The 16,711-nt window shown below is 53.6% G+C and overlaps 1 protein-coding gene across 5 annotated transcripts; it reads right to left on the bottom strand.

Moving 5' to 3' along the window:
- Positions 1 to 34: 34 nt before the first annotated feature.
- On the bottom strand, positions 35 to 11,321 carry MICAL1 (microtubule associated monooxygenase, calponin and LIM domain containing 1). 5 transcript variants are annotated; one of them, XM_055433530.2, is made up of 27 exons: positions 11,013 to 11,321; positions 10,584 to 10,735; positions 9,422 to 9,492; positions 9,014 to 9,319; positions 8,713 to 8,920; positions 8,332 to 8,436; positions 7,946 to 8,050; positions 7,680 to 7,835; positions 6,948 to 7,048; positions 6,181 to 6,438; positions 5,801 to 5,916; positions 5,495 to 5,621; positions 5,225 to 5,306; positions 4,521 to 4,668; positions 3,906 to 4,096; positions 3,634 to 3,722; positions 3,455 to 3,508; positions 3,180 to 3,263; positions 2,911 to 3,067; positions 2,518 to 2,594; positions 1,949 to 2,225; positions 1,731 to 1,831; positions 1,351 to 1,464; positions 1,130 to 1,223; positions 861 to 960; positions 674 to 747; positions 35 to 318 (listed from the first exon to the last, which is right to left on the bottom strand). In XM_055433530.2, the coding sequence occupies exons 4-27, from the start codon at positions 9,269 to 9,271 to the stop codon at positions 170 to 172; spliced, it is 3,225 nt and encodes a 1,074-aa protein (XP_055289505.2). In that variant the 5' UTR covers positions 9,272 to 9,319; positions 9,422 to 9,492; positions 10,584 to 10,735; positions 11,013 to 11,321; the 3' UTR covers positions 35 to 169. The 5 variants fall into 5 exon arrangements, with proteins under 5 accessions (XP_055289505.2, XP_055289504.2, XP_055289503.2 ...); XM_055433529.2 differs by having other exon boundaries at positions 9,014 to 9,292; XM_055433528.2 differs by lacking the exon at positions 10,584 to 10,735.
- Positions 11,322 to 16,711: the final 5,390 nt, after the last annotated feature.

Raw genomic sequence — 16,711 nt, 5'->3', positions numbered from 1 at the left:
CAGTCCCCACCTCACACCTGGAGCTAGCCAGAAGTATTGTTGTTTATGTCAGAAACTTTTTATTGTAAACACTGAGGCCCTCTCCCAGGCAGCCCAGATGAACACAGGATAGCGCTGTCCTGGGGTAAGGCGATCTTCCTGGCAGATAAGTCAGGCAGCCTGCCCTCTTCTAGCCTTGGACCCCAGGCTCCGAGGCCAGCTCACTGAGCCTGCGCTCCTCCTGGAAGCGGATGAGGGCATCTCGCTGGTTCACCACATCCAGTAGCTTCCTCAGGACCTGGTCCTCAGCCTGCCGATCGGCATTTGTCTTCAGGGTTTCTGAAGGGAGGAGAGGATGCGGCAGAGAGGCACAGCCTAATCCTGGCCTGTGTGACTTCTACAACCCCTGCTGTTTCCCACCCTGTGAAATTCGCTTATCAGCACTAATGGTTTTCTAGCATTGTTTAGCTGCAACATCATTCTTAAAGGAAATCTGGTGTAAAAGCTCAGTTGTGCGGCTCTAACTGAAGGTATAGAGTAGGGGATTGGAGCCCCATCTGGTGTCCTTCAGTTCAAGAGGCAATTCAGGAGGCATTTCAGCCTCAGAGGTACTCAGACTGGAGGACTGTTGCTGGGCAGTATCTGAAGTCACAAGGCTTGTGCAAATACCAGCCTCTCCCCACATCCTGCCTACCTTCCCGGTTCATGTAGGTTCGCAGCTCTTGGTCCAGCTGCCACTGTTTCTCCTCCAAGTTCAGCTCCTGCACTCTGTGGAGGGAAGGAATAGAAAAGGCACGGATGTCTAGGGTGAGCAAAGACCTGGCTGGGGCCTGCCTGACTCAATGCCATGTCCCCCACTCCCCAACCCTGACACCCCTTACGTGATCATGAGCTCAGCCTCCTCGGCCACCAGGCTGTTTTTCTTCTGAACGAGCTGTAGCAGCTGTTCCACCCATAATGCCTTTTGCTTTTCGGGGGAACCTGATAAGAAAGGGGGTCAGTCAGGCTTCCAGCTAGGATCATAGGAGTCATGGCATGAGGAATAGAGCCTGCTGTGAGCCAGACCTAGCAGTTTGGGGGTTGCTGGGGGCAGAACACAGTGCCAGGAGGCAGAGGTCTCCTAGTTTATCCCTCCCCTGTCTTCACTCACTGCTCTGGCTCCTCAAAGCCAGCTCCAGCTCCGTGCCCCTGGCCTCCAGCTCTCTTAGAGCAGCTTCGATCTCATTTAGTCGCCGCTGGATGGCCTGAGGAGTACAAGACAGGGGGCGCAGGAGTCTGGTGATTGCTCAAGAACAGAGTCCCAGAGGAGCTCTGATCCCCAGTCTCAGGATTCTGACCCCGTCAGAACCTCTGGGAACCCTGAGGCCGCACCTGAGCCTTGCAGAACCGCTTCATCTCCTCCTCCTTGGCTCGGCGCAGCAGAGTCCGACGCCACGTTGGATAATTGTTCATGGTGCCTGAGTTCTTAGCCAAGTTCCACAGAAACTGTGACACAATCAGGTGGATAGGGGTTGGGGAAGCTCCATTTAAGAGGGACCAGAAAGACCCTAGGCTGGAAGTGGGGTAAGTTCTGATAGAAAAGGTAGAGGCTTAGAGACTTGAAAGAGTCAGTCCAGGTGAGAAGGCATTTGGAGACCTTTGGGCTCAGAAGAGGCTGGGTGCTATGGGTTTCTGCTGGGTGAGGGGAGGGGTGTGTTTAGTGGATGTGTTCTGGCTTGGGCAGAATAGGTGGCCAGGTTCTTCCCACTCACCTGTTCCATGTCTGAGTCCAAAGGCACATCTTCCTCGTCCTCTGTTTCCTCTTCACTGGAGGAGGAACTCTCTTCTTCCCCCTTTTTCATGGCCTCAAGAACTGAGCAGGACGTGGACATAGGCTGGAATCCCCATGACCTCCCTCCCCATGCCCCACATCCCTGTCCCAAGAATCCAAAAACCACCCACCCCAGCCCCACCCTGAGCCAGCAGCTACCCTGAGGGCTCTGGACTGGCATTCCCCAGCCCTTGAAGCTTGCTTCCAGGGCTTGGCGAGCCAAGGCGGAGCAGCTTCGGGGGGGCTTTGGTGGAGGTTCCATTTCCGGGTCAGGGGTGAGATGAAGGGAGGATAAACGCTGGCGTTCTGGGCTGGAGAGGCGGATCAGTCGACGGGTGGGCTGGCTGGGGCTTGGGACAGGACCGGTCCCTTGGTGGAGGGCCACGGGAGTCGCGGGGTCTGATGGCATGTTATTCTCACTCAGCATGGGAAGGTCCTAGAAAAGCCACCAAATGTTCTGGTCAGTGACCTGCCCAGCGTGGGCTGAGGCTGCCCCTTGAGACAGATGTGGGCCCTGGCATTCATCCATTTGTGCCATTTACTGAACAGTGTCAGGCAGTGTTCTGGATATTTGAAATATGTTAGTAAGTAAAACAGGACAAAGATCTCTGCCATCATGGAGTTTACAGTCTTGTGGAGGACATTCAGTTTCCCCCCATTCACTCTGCTGGGCCGGGGAGCCCTTTCCTCCTCCTCACCCCCCCACCACACACTTCCACAGCTTTTACCTGACTCTCAGGACCTCTACCGCTGCTATCTTCTTTGTGGCCTGTCTGAGGCAGGTGCTGGAGGCAGTAGAAGTATCCTGAGAAGGTGAGAGAAGGAAGGAGGCATCAGATGTAGGCAGACCAAGGATCAGATATTCAGTCTATCAGGGAAGGTGGGGGTGACAAGACTGCATTTGCTGGTGAATTTCTACCAGCCTCCTGGTTTCTCAGAACCCCACATTTGGGGCTTTGGAGGGAACTTGGGAGAAGTTTGGAGAAGAAAGCGTAATCTTCAGCTTGTTTTTCTACCTCATGTCCAGCACCCCAGTTCCTCTCTACTTTCAAGCTCCTGACCCCGCCCAGCAGGGCCAAACGCAAAGCCCCTCCCTCTAAATGCCTCCCAGGCCCACTCACCGTCTCCTGGATGCTGCCTATAGCCACCTGGCCATAATGTGGCCTCACAGGTATGACAGCGGAAGCAGCTCCGGTGGAAGAAGCGGCCATCAGCACAGAGGCGTTCCAGGATATAGAGGTGTTGCCCACAGAGTGCACACAGATCCTCAGCACTGGCCTGCAGTGACCCCCAGGTCAGCGGGAGTCAAAGCCAAGGTCGGCCCTTCCCCTGAAACACACCTCCCTGCCCTTCCCAGGCCTTTGCCTGCAGACAGGGCCCCTGTGCTCACATCCTGCTGCTGGGATGGTGGTGCCATTGGTTCATCAGGCTCTGGGACAGGTGGCTCCTCAGTACTTGGGGTCTCAGCCTCTACCTGAAAAGGCCGAGAGGTAGAAGGACAGGGTCAGTTAGGGAGTCGTGTGCAGATGAAAGAACTGGAAGGGAAAGGCAGTGAGATTGGATGGGGGGTTGGGTACAGGCGCTTGGGTAGCAAGCAAGACCTGGGGGACAGGACGTGGGAGAGTACCTCAGGGAAGGGACTGTCCAGCCCCTGCGTGCACTTACCTCCAGGCGAGGCTTCTTGCCACCAGCATCCTCCCCATTTTCCTGCAACAAGTCCTACATTCTAAGCATGGGCTCTGAGCCCCCACTTCTCCTTCCCTGATTCTGGATGTCGTCCTCTTCACCTCAGGGACCCCCATAAGAACCCCACTGCCCAGCCCAACCCCACCCAAACTCTCCACCTGAGTCCGGGTCCGTTGCAGGGTCCTCTGCAGTTTGCCAAGGAACAGTACAGCGCTGGCAGTGCCTGGGGAGCCTTGGCTGACCGAGCCTGTGAGGAGAGTCGTGGAGATCAGGGGCGATACAATAGCCCCAGAAGAGAGAGCTATGAGCCAGCCCAGAAGGATAAAGGATGCCCCTCCCAGGATTTCCCTTACAGGGTGCTCTCTTGCTCGCTCTGCCTCTGTCCCTCACACACAGATACCCTTGTCGTCCCACCCGTCTTCCAGCTCACCTGGGTTGTGTGGTATGCTCTTGAAGGCACTATGGAAGTGGCTGAGGTAGGCAATGAGGCCCAGTGGGTCACTCCCTGCCACCATCGCCTGTGCAGACAACACTGGGGTGATGCCCAGCTCATGCTCTGCCATCTTCAGCGCCCAAGAAGTAGCTTCCAGAGCCCCCATTCCCTGGAGCTCAGAGGGTTCCCTATGGAGCAGCAGGGAAAAAGGTCAGTGGGAGACCAGAACTTGACCCCCCAGAAAGGGGAGACAGCAGCAGGGGAGGAATAGCGGGAACGGGAGGCAAGGGCAGGAAGGGTTTTTATTCTCCGCTGCACACCCACCACCACCCACCCAGTGACAACGGCTTCTGGCCTTGGGGGGCCTCCACCGTGCACAAAGCTCTCCCTATTGAATGCATGCTCATGGGCAGAGGGGCAGGGGTACTATCTCTAGGGAGGTGAGGCGACTAGAGCAGGATTATTAGCAAGTGATGGTGCTGGGATGCAGTGGCTGTGCCACCTCCTACATGGTGATCCCCTGCCATTCCACACTGCCTGGAGGGGGAGGCACAGAGGCATGGAAGAGAGGCAGGGTCTATCAGGGACCCCCAAGCCCAATCCCTGACTCACAGTAGGGCGGGCCGCAGCCGGTGCACCAGGGCGCACAGAGCCAGCCCGTCAGCCCAGGAGGAAGACAGGTCAGTGACATGGACACCTGGGTACCCAGCTGTCTGCTCCTGGCACCAGCGCAGCAGCTCCTCCTGGGAGCCTGCCGCCCCTATGAAGAGGAGGTTGTGCTTGTACCCAGGGCACCCCAGCCTGCAGAGAGAGCCCAGCTGCTGGCTGTGAGATCTGTATGGGAGCCAGAAGCAGGGACCCACCCCAACTGAGCACCAGCCTAAGAATGTGAGCAGCACCTCCTTCCTCCCCATTTTCTCATTTGAAAACAATTCTGGGGGAATAAAGTGAAATCACTGCTAGCCACAGACAGGTCAGCGGGCTATGAACTGAGGGGCAAGGGAAGCCCAGAGGCTAAAAGGAGAGGCAGGTTTGGGGTCTGCCAGGTGGGAAGGGGCAGGACCGCTGAGAACAGTGCGGCACGGCTGCCATCCAGTGTTTCAGCGATGGTTAAAGTGCTGAGATACTCCACACAGGTTGTAAAACGGCTGCTGCCAAGTGCCTGCTGCCCTGTGCTCTCCAGGACACCCCCAATCTCCCCCCTCAATGCAGCGGGGCTCCAGCACTCTGCTCCCTGCAGCTGTAACTGCTGTCGGTGCTTACACATCACTGTTCGGCCAATGTTTTAGACGTGGCCCTGGAGGAGGCCTGCTCACCAGTGGCTGGCTTTGTGGAGTCAGTCTTGTCACTTGTCCTCTGCACAGGCTCCTTGGCCTCCACGTCGTACAGGTCTCGTACCTAAGGCAGCCCCTTTCAGGTCTCCAGGCGGGCTGACCACACACCCGCTCAGCCCATGGGGGCGGGCTGCCTGGGTGGGGCTCACCCAGAGGGACAGTGACTGCGTGGACCAGGAGGCAAGGCCTGACCTGGGGTGGGCAGCTGCCCTGGGAAGGCTTGGGGTGGAGGGTGATGCCAGGAGTTCTGACCTGACTGGGGGTCACAGCCCGGAGGTTCAGGTTGGGGTAGCGGGTGGCGGGGTCCAGCCCGTACTGCGCCACGTTGCGGTGCATATTCTCCGGGGATGTCTGTGACAGGAGCTGGTACAAGCTCTCTCTGCGGGGATGAGGGTGAGGGACGGGCACCGTTAGCGCTCACCCCTCAACCACCACCGGGCCTTTGCCTTATTCTCCTTTATCCACTCCCCCATCTACTCACCCAGCGTCTCCGAACCTATTCCCGAGCCTTGTCCCACATCCAGCCCTGCCCTGCCCCACCCCCAACTCAGGCCTCACCTCTCTGCCAACACCTCTAGGGGCCCAGCGCCCTCTGCCCACCGCTTCACCATCCAGGCGGCATCAAAGGCTGCCAGGAAGCCCCGGGCCACTCCAGTGCCCAGGGGCCAGAAGGGCTGCAGGGTCAGGACAAGAAACAGCTCAGTGAGAGAGTCCAACGGAGGGCCCACTCCAACAGGGTTGCCCAAGCCCACATGCCCCAGGGGCCAGAGCAGGGGGTCCTCCTAACACCACCAAGCCACCCTCAGCTCCTCTTTACAACAGTAAACCTTTTATTACCCTCCCCTTCCCATGAGGCCGCTTCTTCCCCCAACCAGGGAATCCCCATGCCAGGGAATCCCAGAGAGCCACTCCCCAATCAGGGAACACTGAGCCGTCACCTCCACCAGGCAGTCCCCGACCAGCCCCAGCAGCAGGCGGGTGCCGTGCCTCTCCTGCACCCGAGCAGAGCTCTCTGCCCGCATCATGCTTGTGAAGTCAAAGGCAGAGACGTCCGGCCGCCCGTGGGCGTCCTGGGCAAACTCCAGCTTCCCAAGCTTGCCGTGGGTGGCGAAGTCGGCAGCTGCCCGAGCAAAGCGCTGCAAAGCCTCGGGCACCACATTGGCGCTGCCCAGCAGCCGTTCAGTATCAGGCCAGTCCTGCATGACAAACAGATCAGAACCATCAGTGTCCCGTTCCCTCAGGGATAGCAGGTATATACATCCTGAGGCCCCAGAAATGGGCTTCCCCAGATTACACAGCATTGGAGGCTGAGCTGGGACCAGACTTTGAACATCCTGCCTCCCAGGCCCAGCATCATTACATGTGTTCAACTAGTTCATTCAGCAGATACCTTCAGGGTGCTTACTACACAGCAGGGACCATTCTAAGCTCCGGGAATCATCAGCAAGGAAGAGACAGACAAAAGCCCTCGTGGAGCTCAGTCCTCATGGAGTGCAGTGCTTGGACTGGTATATGGTGTTGAGCCCAGAATAGGATTCAAGTGGCCATATAAGTCTCAGAGGAGAAGAGTTTACTGAGGTAGAGAAAAATGCCACTGCAGACAGGATGGACTCTCTCCACACCCAGGGGGAGACCATGTCTAGGCCTGGACCCAACCTCCCAGGGTCCATCATTCAGTCCCTCCCTGCCTGGGCCTGGGCCCCACCTGATGCAGTACTCCCAGCCGTAGCAGGCACTGCTTCTTGGCCGTCATCACAAAGTAGTGGGTGTCATCCTTGTAGTACACGATATTCTCCAGATCAATGCCTGTGGGATCAGGGCAGGGTGCGGGGGATGTGTCTCCTCTCATTATGTGTCACTTCTCCAAATACCCCAGACAGGCCTGACCTCTGAGCTGGGATCACAGCTTAGCCTGCAGTGGGTCCTCCCGACACAGGGACCCATGAGTTCTGCTGGCACCATGGGCCATCTGTCTCAGGCCCAGCAGATGGAGGAGCAAAGAGAGAAACGGGTGGAGTGGCAGAGGGGAGACGTGTTCCACACGGTCACAGGCTTGCAGCGGTCAGCCTGGCTTCTCCAAGTGAGATGCATGTACTCCAAAGGGCGTGGTAGTGTGACGCCAAAGAAAACCTAGAACACCTTCTGGAAGTACCACTTGCACTTTGAATTTATGTCACTTTTATGTTAAAGCCTATGTACAGAAGCACAAAGCAAAAGCCCATGCATTTGGCAAGAGATTTCTAAGACTTGTCATGCTGGGTGGCCAAGTGCAGTTGTGCCTGCTGACTCCCTGGGGGCTCAGGTTCTTTGCTGCCAGGACTACAAAGATGGACAAGTGTGGGATTCTTTGGCCTGTGGACAGGTCTGAGAGGAAGAGTTGGGAGCTAGACCACAGTCAGGCACTCGGAAGGGAAACCCTGTGTGGAAGGGCCCTGACCTGTGGCTTTGAGCAGGCTCTGGAAGAAGCTCTGGTTGTAGATCCTGGCCACACCACTGATCTCGGGCACCTGTGTCTCTTCCACGGTGCGCCCATTCACAAAGTTAGCTGTGATGCCAATTGCCAGTTTGCCGCGCATTTCTCGCACTGTGAAGCCTAGAGGTGGGGACAGGTGGGGAGTGGCCGGAGAATGAGGGGTGTAACAGCCTAGAAAGGCCCAGGAGGAGCTCAAGATGCTGGCTTCTTCAAGGGAAGGGATCACTCACCTTCAGGGACGAATTTACCTCCAGCTGCAGAGATGAGGACGTCAAATTCATGCTTGGCCAGTTGGGCTGGGGGGCTGGGCTGGAGCTGGGCGCGCCAACCACTCCCTGGGGCAGAGGATGTGAGTGGCACAAAGGTACAGAAAACTGCAGGGGTGTCTATATTCCCAGGACAATCCAATGAAATAAATAAACATTTAAAGGATTTTGTGGTTTACAAAGCAGTGACACACTGCCTATCAAATGGCCCCTTCACAACAGCCATGGGAAGGAGGTGAGGAAAGAGATACTTCACCTTTTACAGAGTCCAAAATGGGGCTCAGAGGGGCTTGCAGAAGGCCAGGGTGTCCTTGGTTCATGGGGGTTCGCAAGAGCAGAGAGGTACTTACCCTTTTTGGGAGGAGGCTGCAGGCCAGTGAAAGTGACGCCCCAGTGGATTTCCACCCCCAGCAGTAATGCCACTTTCAACAAGAGGAGCTGCAGTTGCCGGATGCCTGGAAGGGAGAGGACATTAGTGACAGGGACCCCAGGACCCTCCAGCCTCCCCAAACACCAGTGTGTACCTGGTCCGGGCTGGAGAAAGTCTTAGAGCTCACTCAGTCCAACTGCCCGTTTTACAGGTGAGGGACCTGAGTCCTGAAAGTCATCTGACTGCAGTGAATCTTGACCACCCTGCCTCTGGGCTGGCCCAGCAGCCCCCCACCCCCACCTACTGGCCTGTCTCTAGGCCCAGGCTCATCCACCCCTCCAGGCCACCACATGGTGCTCACTGATGTGGTCCAGGGAGCCTGTGCAGAAGCGCCCATAGAACTTCTTGGCACCGAGTGCCCGAAGGTCATGGATGGTGAAGGGCCAGAGGTGGAGCACGTTGTGGCGAGAGAACTTGGTGCGCTTTTCCACCAGCACCACTCGGGCCCCCAGCATCGCCAGCTCCACAGCAGCCCGCAGACCACAAGGTCCCGCACCCACCACCAGGCACTGCGAACACACAAGGCAGCACAGGCATGGCGTGGGCCCCCTCCTCTGACTCCGCCCGCTCTCCAAGCCCCACCCCAGGCACTGCCGACACACCTTAGTGCTGGTGCAGGCCCGGCCCTGCTGGTAGACCGGCTGGCTCGCTCTCTTGTCCAGCTTGGCCCACAGCGACTTCGCACTCCAGTAGTTGAGCTGGGCCTTGACCTTGTGGTACTGGGAGAGCCCCCCACCAGGCTCCAGCCCCAGGGCCCTGCATAACCCTTGAAAGCTGCTCAACACATCCTGGCACAGCTGGGCCTGCAAGAAGCTCTCAAAGTGGGCATGCGCTGGGTTGGTGGAGGTGGGTGAAGCCATGGAGACACCTGGGAGGGGATCCTGGGGAGGGGCAGAGGTGAGTGGTTGCTGTAAAGAAGGAAGAGATTGCAAGAGGCTGGAAAAAAGAGGAAGGGAAAAGGAAGAGGAGAAGGCGGCAGTGTGGTATTCCCAGGGAGCTCCAGGTCCTACCGGGATGGGCTCCGCTCCTCTCTGCCAGCCGCTCCACAGACAGCCGCAATCCGTTCCACTTCAAGTGAAATCTGCCAAGTTTGGAAATGAAAAATCAGCAGTCCTGAGCCCAGGGGGCCTGCAGAAAGCTAGGGAGCCTCCAGCTCAGCCTTCTCAACCAGGAATCTCCAGGCCCTACTCCATCCCTGGGGAACAGGAATTCTTACCTGGCCTTCAGCGAGGCCCTGCAAGCAGGCTGGGGGAATTTCTCAGACATGAAGAGGGCAGGGTGTCAGAGAAATGGGCTTTCCTTGCAGTACAGACAGGGACAGATCTAATATCTGCAAGGCCAGCTGCCAGGCACACATACTGTCCCATCTCACCCCATGCCTCCCTGTGCCTGGCAGCCCTCAAGGGACTCAGTGTGCTGTTGGGTGTGGTGTGTCTTATGCCAGGGGCAAAGTTTTCTTCCTTAGCATTTGCCATTGCCTCTTGAAGGGGAGGTAGTGGTGGTGGTTTAGCCGCTAAGTCCTGTCCGACTCTTGGGACCCCATGGACAGTAGCCTGCTAGGCTCCTCTGTCCATGGGATTCTCCAGGCAAGAACACTGGAGTGGCTTGCCATTTCCTTCTCAGGGGATCTTCCCCACCGAGGGATCGAACCTGGGTCTCCTGCATTGCAGTCAGATTCTCTACCAACTGAGCCTGGAGGGAAGCCCCTTCTCTAACCATGTATCCACTTCCCACCACCGAACTACCTTAACAGACAGCCCCAGGATGTTGCATCTGTCTGGTGACAAACAACTGGGTCTATTTCTGACTCACTGTGGTCAAAATACTTCCCCTGTGACTTGCTACCGCTCCAGGGGGCCACAAGACCGTTGGGGGGTGGGGGGCCGATAGGGCAGCAGGATTCGCTCCGCCCAGCTTCTCTCACTCCCATAGACACCCCGCCCCATCCCTGCTCGCTCTCTCAGGAATCTCCCCAGACAAGGCCTCTTTGTCCCCTTCTCCCTCGCTCGGGCACCCACGCAACTTCAGGGGTGGCAGAGCCTTCTCACGTTGGGATCAGGAGGAATCAGAGGGTACGGAGATGTGGTTGCCCAAGGGGGAGTTAAGGACGGTGGTGGCGTAGACGGGGGAAGACCCTTGAGCTGATCCCCTGACCCCGATCAGTCGCCTCACCGGTCCAGCCCCGAGCCCAGCAGGTCAGGCAGGACATTAAAATCACCGCTGCAGGTCACCTGGACGAGGCGGACTGTCAGTAAAAGCAAAGGTCTTTCTTGGAAGGTGGAAAGGAGGAAGACCTCAGCGAAGTGGGAGAGGGGCGACCCAATCTGTAAACACCAAGACAAGGAATGTGCCAGCAGTAGGGCGGTCCAGAAGGATGGAGAGAGCTGGACAGCTGGCAGCGGGCGGTTGGGAGTACTCACACTCTGGATCGTAAATTTTGGGAGGGGCTGGGTAGGACGGAGGCGCAGAGAGACGGCGCCCGACGGGCCAGGCGGGGTTCACTAGGGCCTCGAGCCACATTTCCCAGGAGGCGCATCCCTACCCCTACCCCGGGGCCCCGCGGGCCGGGGGGCGCACATTTGGCGCGGCTGGACAACTTACCCGGGGGCTTGGGAGCCCGTAGGGGTCTCTTCCTGCCAGGCGGGCGTCCCAGTCCGGGCGGGTTGGGAGGCGGGGACAGAGGAAGCGGGGTGGAGGAGGAGGAGGAAGGCGGGTGGAAAAGGCAGAGGAGGCGCGGGCCAAAACCCGGGTTTGAGGGCTGTGGGCCGGTGCGCCCGGCCGGGGAGTCTAACCGGGCGTGGGCTTCGGCCAAGCACGCTCAGCCCGCAGAGACTTTATTGGAGCCTGATTAACATCTCATTAGCCCGCGATCCCGGCTGGGGGCAGCCAGGGGCCCGCCCAGGTTGCAGGGTGGCGCCCGAGGGCGTGGCGCCGCAGACGCAGTGTTCCGGCTAGGGGCGGGAGACCCCGGCCCCGCCTAGCCGGGTCGCTTAAGCCGAGGGTCGGAGGCTCAGAGAGCCCGGCAGCACACCAGCGGTGGAGGCTCCAGGGGCTCGGCAGCACACTAGCCGCCTCCGGCTCCGTTTCGGAGCCTGCGCCTAAAAGCTTGTCCTTTCCAGGCGGGCGAGGCAACCCGCCCTTGCGCAGTACCTACTGAGCTGCCGCCTCCGAGCCCTGGGCCGGAGAAGGAGCTCGCACTGAGCAAGAAGTTTGCAGAAGCTGTTGGGTAGCGCCGAAGCATTTGCGTCCTTTACACCTCTCCTACGAGAAGATTCACGGCCCGGGTGCTCCACGATGGATCCAGGCTCGGTGTCCATCTACCCTGCAACCAGTCTGCACCTAGACCCGGGCTGAGGGCATCCGGCACGGACGGAAAGTCCTGGAGACTCGGCAATCTGCAGCTTCCACAGCGGCAGAAGTGAGAGGGCAAGAAGGTCTTGGGCTGGGGCTGGGGGTGTTGGACCACTACTAAGACAGGCGGAAATGAGAAGGGTGTAAATGGGAGGCTGGTTCTCCAATATTCAAGAATGCCTGGGAGAAAGCACCCACAGAACTGTTTGGTACCAACTTCCTCATATTCCCAATGAGGAAACAGCTGAATGTGAAGGCACTCTTCCAAGGTCATTCAACTAGTTAATATTAATAAAACATCAGTTTTCCTTTATTAAACGTCTACTATGAATATTAATCTCAATGATCACAAATGTCCCGTTTTACTGAAAAGGAAACCGAGGGTCACCCATGGCAAAGTTACACAGCAAGTGGCAGAGCTGGTATGGGACCCAGGTCTATCTAACACCACACCAGTGTTGATCTAATGTGACAAGTGAAAGGCTGGCATCCTGAGAGACTGTTTCTTGTTTAGAGGAAGTGACACCATTACACTGGAAGCACTCACAAAACAGAGGAAAGAATGGCTCTGGAAAGAGCTGGGGACCCCGTGGCTCTCTCCTTCTCCTTAGTCTCACTTTGCATTGCCCGGAAACCCTCTGAGACCCAGTAACACCTATACACACACTGCTCCCAGCTCCAGAGGAGAAGCAGGCAGGGAAGGGGAAATGCCTGCTTTCTGCCAGCAGAGGCAGGGAATAGAGCCAGGTCCAGCTCAGGAAACCAGGGCAGCCTCCCAGCTGGGCTCATCCTAGCTCTTGAGTGCGACTAGTCATTTGGCTTGAAATCAATTTGCCAAATATGAGACACACCCATATATAAATACATTGTGTCAGAAGGATTCTAAGTCCACCTGTTTTAGAATCATTCCATTTCCCTTTCATTAGTAGATGGTAAGTAACCAGCGCTCTGACTTTGAGGTTAGCAGAGGCCCAGAACCCTCTGGCCCTTGACTCAATGACTTGCATGTCAACCAAATAGGGGTTTGTGGCTCTCCAAATGACAGAAGGTAAAATTTGTCTTTAAAAACAGATCACAGAATAATGACTTCATCAATGCTTAAAAACAACTGCTGACTTGGAGTTTCACTCTATGTTAATTAAAGATACACAGTAGAGCAAAGAGCAATGGGGAATGGCTTGTAATCTAGAAGATCTGGCCAGATGGCAGCTTTACTTCACATGAACTTAAGTGACCTTGAAAAGTCACCAACCACTATATTTCAGTCTCAGCTCTAAATGGAGGCCCTTTAATTACTGAACCTCTTCAGCCCATTTTTATTCTAAAATCCTGTTACTCACTGTTGGTGATTCTAAGAAATGTACAGTCTAGAAGGCCCAAAACAAATTCTACTTTACACTTTCTTCAAAGACAGTCATGATCCACATTATTGAGTCATGATCCATATTACATGTGTATACGAAACTAAAAATACTGGCACAAACACACTGGCTAATTTATACTGGGTCAAATAAGTGGCTGATACATGAAAAGTCAGTTGGGTTTTTTGTTTGTTTGTTATTGGCCACGTGGCACATGGCCTGTGGGATCTTAATTCTCTGACCAGGGATCAAACCCGAGCAGTGGATATGCTGAGTCCTAACCACTAGACTGCCAGGGAATTCCACAAAAAGTCACTTTTAAAAGAATCCCAGGACTTCCCTGATGGTTCAGTGGTTAAGGATCTGACTCTCTCACTGGCAGATGGTAAAATATGTCTTTAAAAAAAGATCACAGAATAATGATCTGACTGCCAATTCAGAGGACATGGTTCCATCCCTGGTCTGGGAAGATCCCACATGCCGTGGGGCAGCTAAGTCTGTGGGCCACCGTGACCGAGCCTGCACTCTAGAGCCTACAAGCAGCAACTACTGAAGCCTGTACACCTAGAGCCTGTCCTCTGCCAACAAGAGAAGTCACCACAATGAGAACCCCCACCACCGTAACTAGAGAGTAGTCCCTGTGTAGCAGCAAAGACCCAGTGCAACCGAAAATAAACACACATTTTAAAAACTAATAAAAGAATCCCATTCTAATGTTTTTGCAAATAAGTCATGCGAGTAGTGGCCTAAGTTAAAAACCTGAGCCATTAAAACAGGGTTCCTTTCCTCTAATTTACACCGTGTTGTCTTTCTGCAATGCCATCCTTACCTCACCTCCCATCCTTTCATCTCCTAAACCTGGAGTCAGAAGCTGGATCCCTGATACTGCAGGTGATGGTTCTAAGCCATCCTATATATGAGTTTACACCTGTAGGTCAGTGTGTTCAAACGCCACACCCACAGTCCTGGGTCAGGAGCCACAGCTGCCGTCTAACCAAGCAGACACAGCTCCTAATGTACAAATAATTACCAGCTGAGTCCAAAGTGTAGCGTGCTGTGGACAGATATGAAAGGTGGCTTGACTGAGATTAAAGGGTAGGAGAGAATTAGAGGGTGAGGAAATGACACTTGCCCTGAATTCTGACGGATGTGCAGACACTGAGACGAGAGGAGGGACAGAAACCTTTCAAGCCTGAGAAACTGCCTGCTCCAAAGCCTAAGGCAGGACGTTGCTGGTTGCTTTTCGGGAACAGCAAGGAAGATAGTGTGGCTGGAAGTGAGAATGGGGAAGGGATCCAAGAGGAAGATGGGCTGGGGATTTTATTCTGAGTGCAGTGGGAAACTGCAGAAGGATTATAAGCAGAGCAGAGGTAATGATCATATTTGCATTAAGAACACAGTATTCATGCATTTAGCAAGGCGCTGTGCTTGATGCTCAGGGCAGAGCGGTGAGCCCAGATGGGTCACCATTTCCAGCAGAAAAAGGGGTGGGGAAGAAAGGCAGGCATACAGGCAAGAGGACATGGTGATGGTGCAGCAGTTGGGATGGAAGAAGTGGATGGACTCAAAATACAGTCTGAGGTGAAACTGATAGAACTTGATGATGGATTGGGAGTGGAGGGTGAGGAGATGCCCATCAAGAATGAATCCCAGCTTTCTCTTTTGACTGGTTAGAGTGAGTGACTTGAAAATTTGGGTCCCTCATCCTTTCTTACTCTGCCCTGAAACCTCATCCTCTATATGCTGCTTTTTATTCAAATACTTTCCCCAGAAATCAATGATTATTTCATATACTCTGAGATAACACAAAGGACAGAGATTAAAAACACAAATAGGCTCAGGATCTGTTTAAATACTTTCCTATATTTTTGTTAAGAGAGTACTTACATACTTCAGACATTAAGATTATAGGAAAATTTGTCCAGAAGCCACTTAATCATACTGGGATTATCTGTTAGAGGTAGATTTTTTTTTTAATGTAGACATTCTTGTTTATAACTCTAATTTAGCCTAAGGAAGCTTCAGTTTAACTTTTCATCCAAGGATGAAACAAAAAAACTAAAACAAAAGCCAAACTATTGCTTTGGAATATTTTCAAATCCATAGTTTAAATGATCTAATATTATGGATAAGATTTCCCTGGTGGCTCGGATGGTAAAGAATCTGCCTGCAATGCAGGAGACCTGGATTCAATCCCTGGGTCAAGATCCCCTGGAGAAGGGAATGGCAACCCATTCCAGTAGTCTTGCCTGGAGAATTCCATGGACAGAGAAGCCTGGCAGGCTACAGTCCATGGGGTTGCAAAAAGTTGGATAAGACAGAGCGACTAACAGTATCATGGATATTAAGAATTCAAAACAAATTAGGACTTCCCTGGTGGTCCAGTGGTTAAGACTCATGCTTCCACTGCAAAGGGTGAGGGTTCAATCCCTGGCTGGGGAACTAAGATCCTCCATGCCACATGGTATGGCAAAAAAAAAAAAAATTCAAAACAATAAATCTATGCTCTGAGACCAAGAAAGTTCCCTGAACTCTGCTCAAATTTTTCCCTTTCTATATGTCACACTGGATATAGTACTATTTTTCACTTTTATTATAAAGGAAAAAACTAAGATCTCTTCCTAATGTTATCTAAACTTCCTGCACTTGAAGTGATCAAATGAGCTTCAGTATAAAAGATCTTCGAAAGTAGTGAAAGTGTTAAGTCAGTCATGTCCAGCTCTTTGTGATTCCATGAACTGTGGCCTGCCAGGCTCCTCTGTCCATGGAATTCTCCAGGCAAGAATACTAGAGTAGGTAGCCATTCCCTTGTCCAGATCTTCCCCACCCAGGGGTTGAACCCAGGTCTCCTGCATTGCAGGCAGATTCTTTATTGTCTGAGCGGCCAGGGAAGCCCAAAAGCTCTCCTAGTGTGGTACATTTCCAGTGAGAATGATGATATGTATATGTATTCTAGTCAACTCATGTGTTTGTTGCTTAACTATGTGTAAAGAATCTGAAAGCAAGATAAACTATCGCAGTGACATTCCAGATTCTTTTAGAGGTCATTCCATTATACCTGCTGTTTCCAAAAGGCAATTTTTTTTTGGGGGGGGGCAGGTAACTCCTCCAGATCTACTCTTTACAAAAGCATTTTCTTTACATTCTTGAGAACTTAAGCTTATTTTAGTTTGGAAACTAAGGATGAACATTTACCTTAATACTTATAAGGTTAGCAAAAATAAAGCAAGTCTGCCCTAAATACAAAATAGCCTCAGTCAGAAATTTGAAAAAAGGGCCCACTTACAGAAGTTCATATTAGTTAATTTTCACTTTAGTAGTAACTTCTATTCAATTGGCAAATTGCAATTAAGCTTTGAAGCTTAATACTAGTAAAATACTAACATGAATATTATTAATATGGTAGTTACTGCATTTCTGTAGGAGAGAGACTAACTTTTACTATTATTGTTTTATGTAAAAAGCTTATGATCATATGCTAAAATTTCATAAACAGACCCTCTAGTCAATAAGGTTCTACTACATGAAATAGATATGTAAAGAGAAACCCAGCTTAATGTTTCAAAAGGCTGATGGTATTAAGACCAT

Source organism: Moschus berezovskii, chromosome 10 (genome assembly GCF_049115385.1).
Source record: "Moschus berezovskii isolate FMDL1 chromosome 10, NW_MosBer_1.0, whole genome shotgun sequence".
Lineage (NCBI taxonomy): Eukaryota > Metazoa > Chordata > Mammalia > Artiodactyla > Moschidae > Moschus > Moschus berezovskii.
Note: the sequence above shows the minus strand (reverse complement) of the source record. Positions and strands in the feature narration are given on the sequence as shown.

Coding starts and splice junctions, on each gene's coding strand:
- MICAL1 (XM_055433530.2), bottom strand. CDS start 9,271: ATGGCTTCACCCACCTCCACCAACCCAGCGCATGCCCACTTTGAGAGC. Junction 3,068..3,179: donor CACCATCCCAGCAGCAGGAT/GTGAGCACAGGG, acceptor GGGTCACTGCAG/GCCAGTGCTGAGGATCTGTG. Junction 2,226..2,517: donor GTAGAGGTCCTGAGAGTCAG/GTAAAAGCTGTG, acceptor TGGCTTTTCTAG/GACCTTCCCATGCTGAGTGA.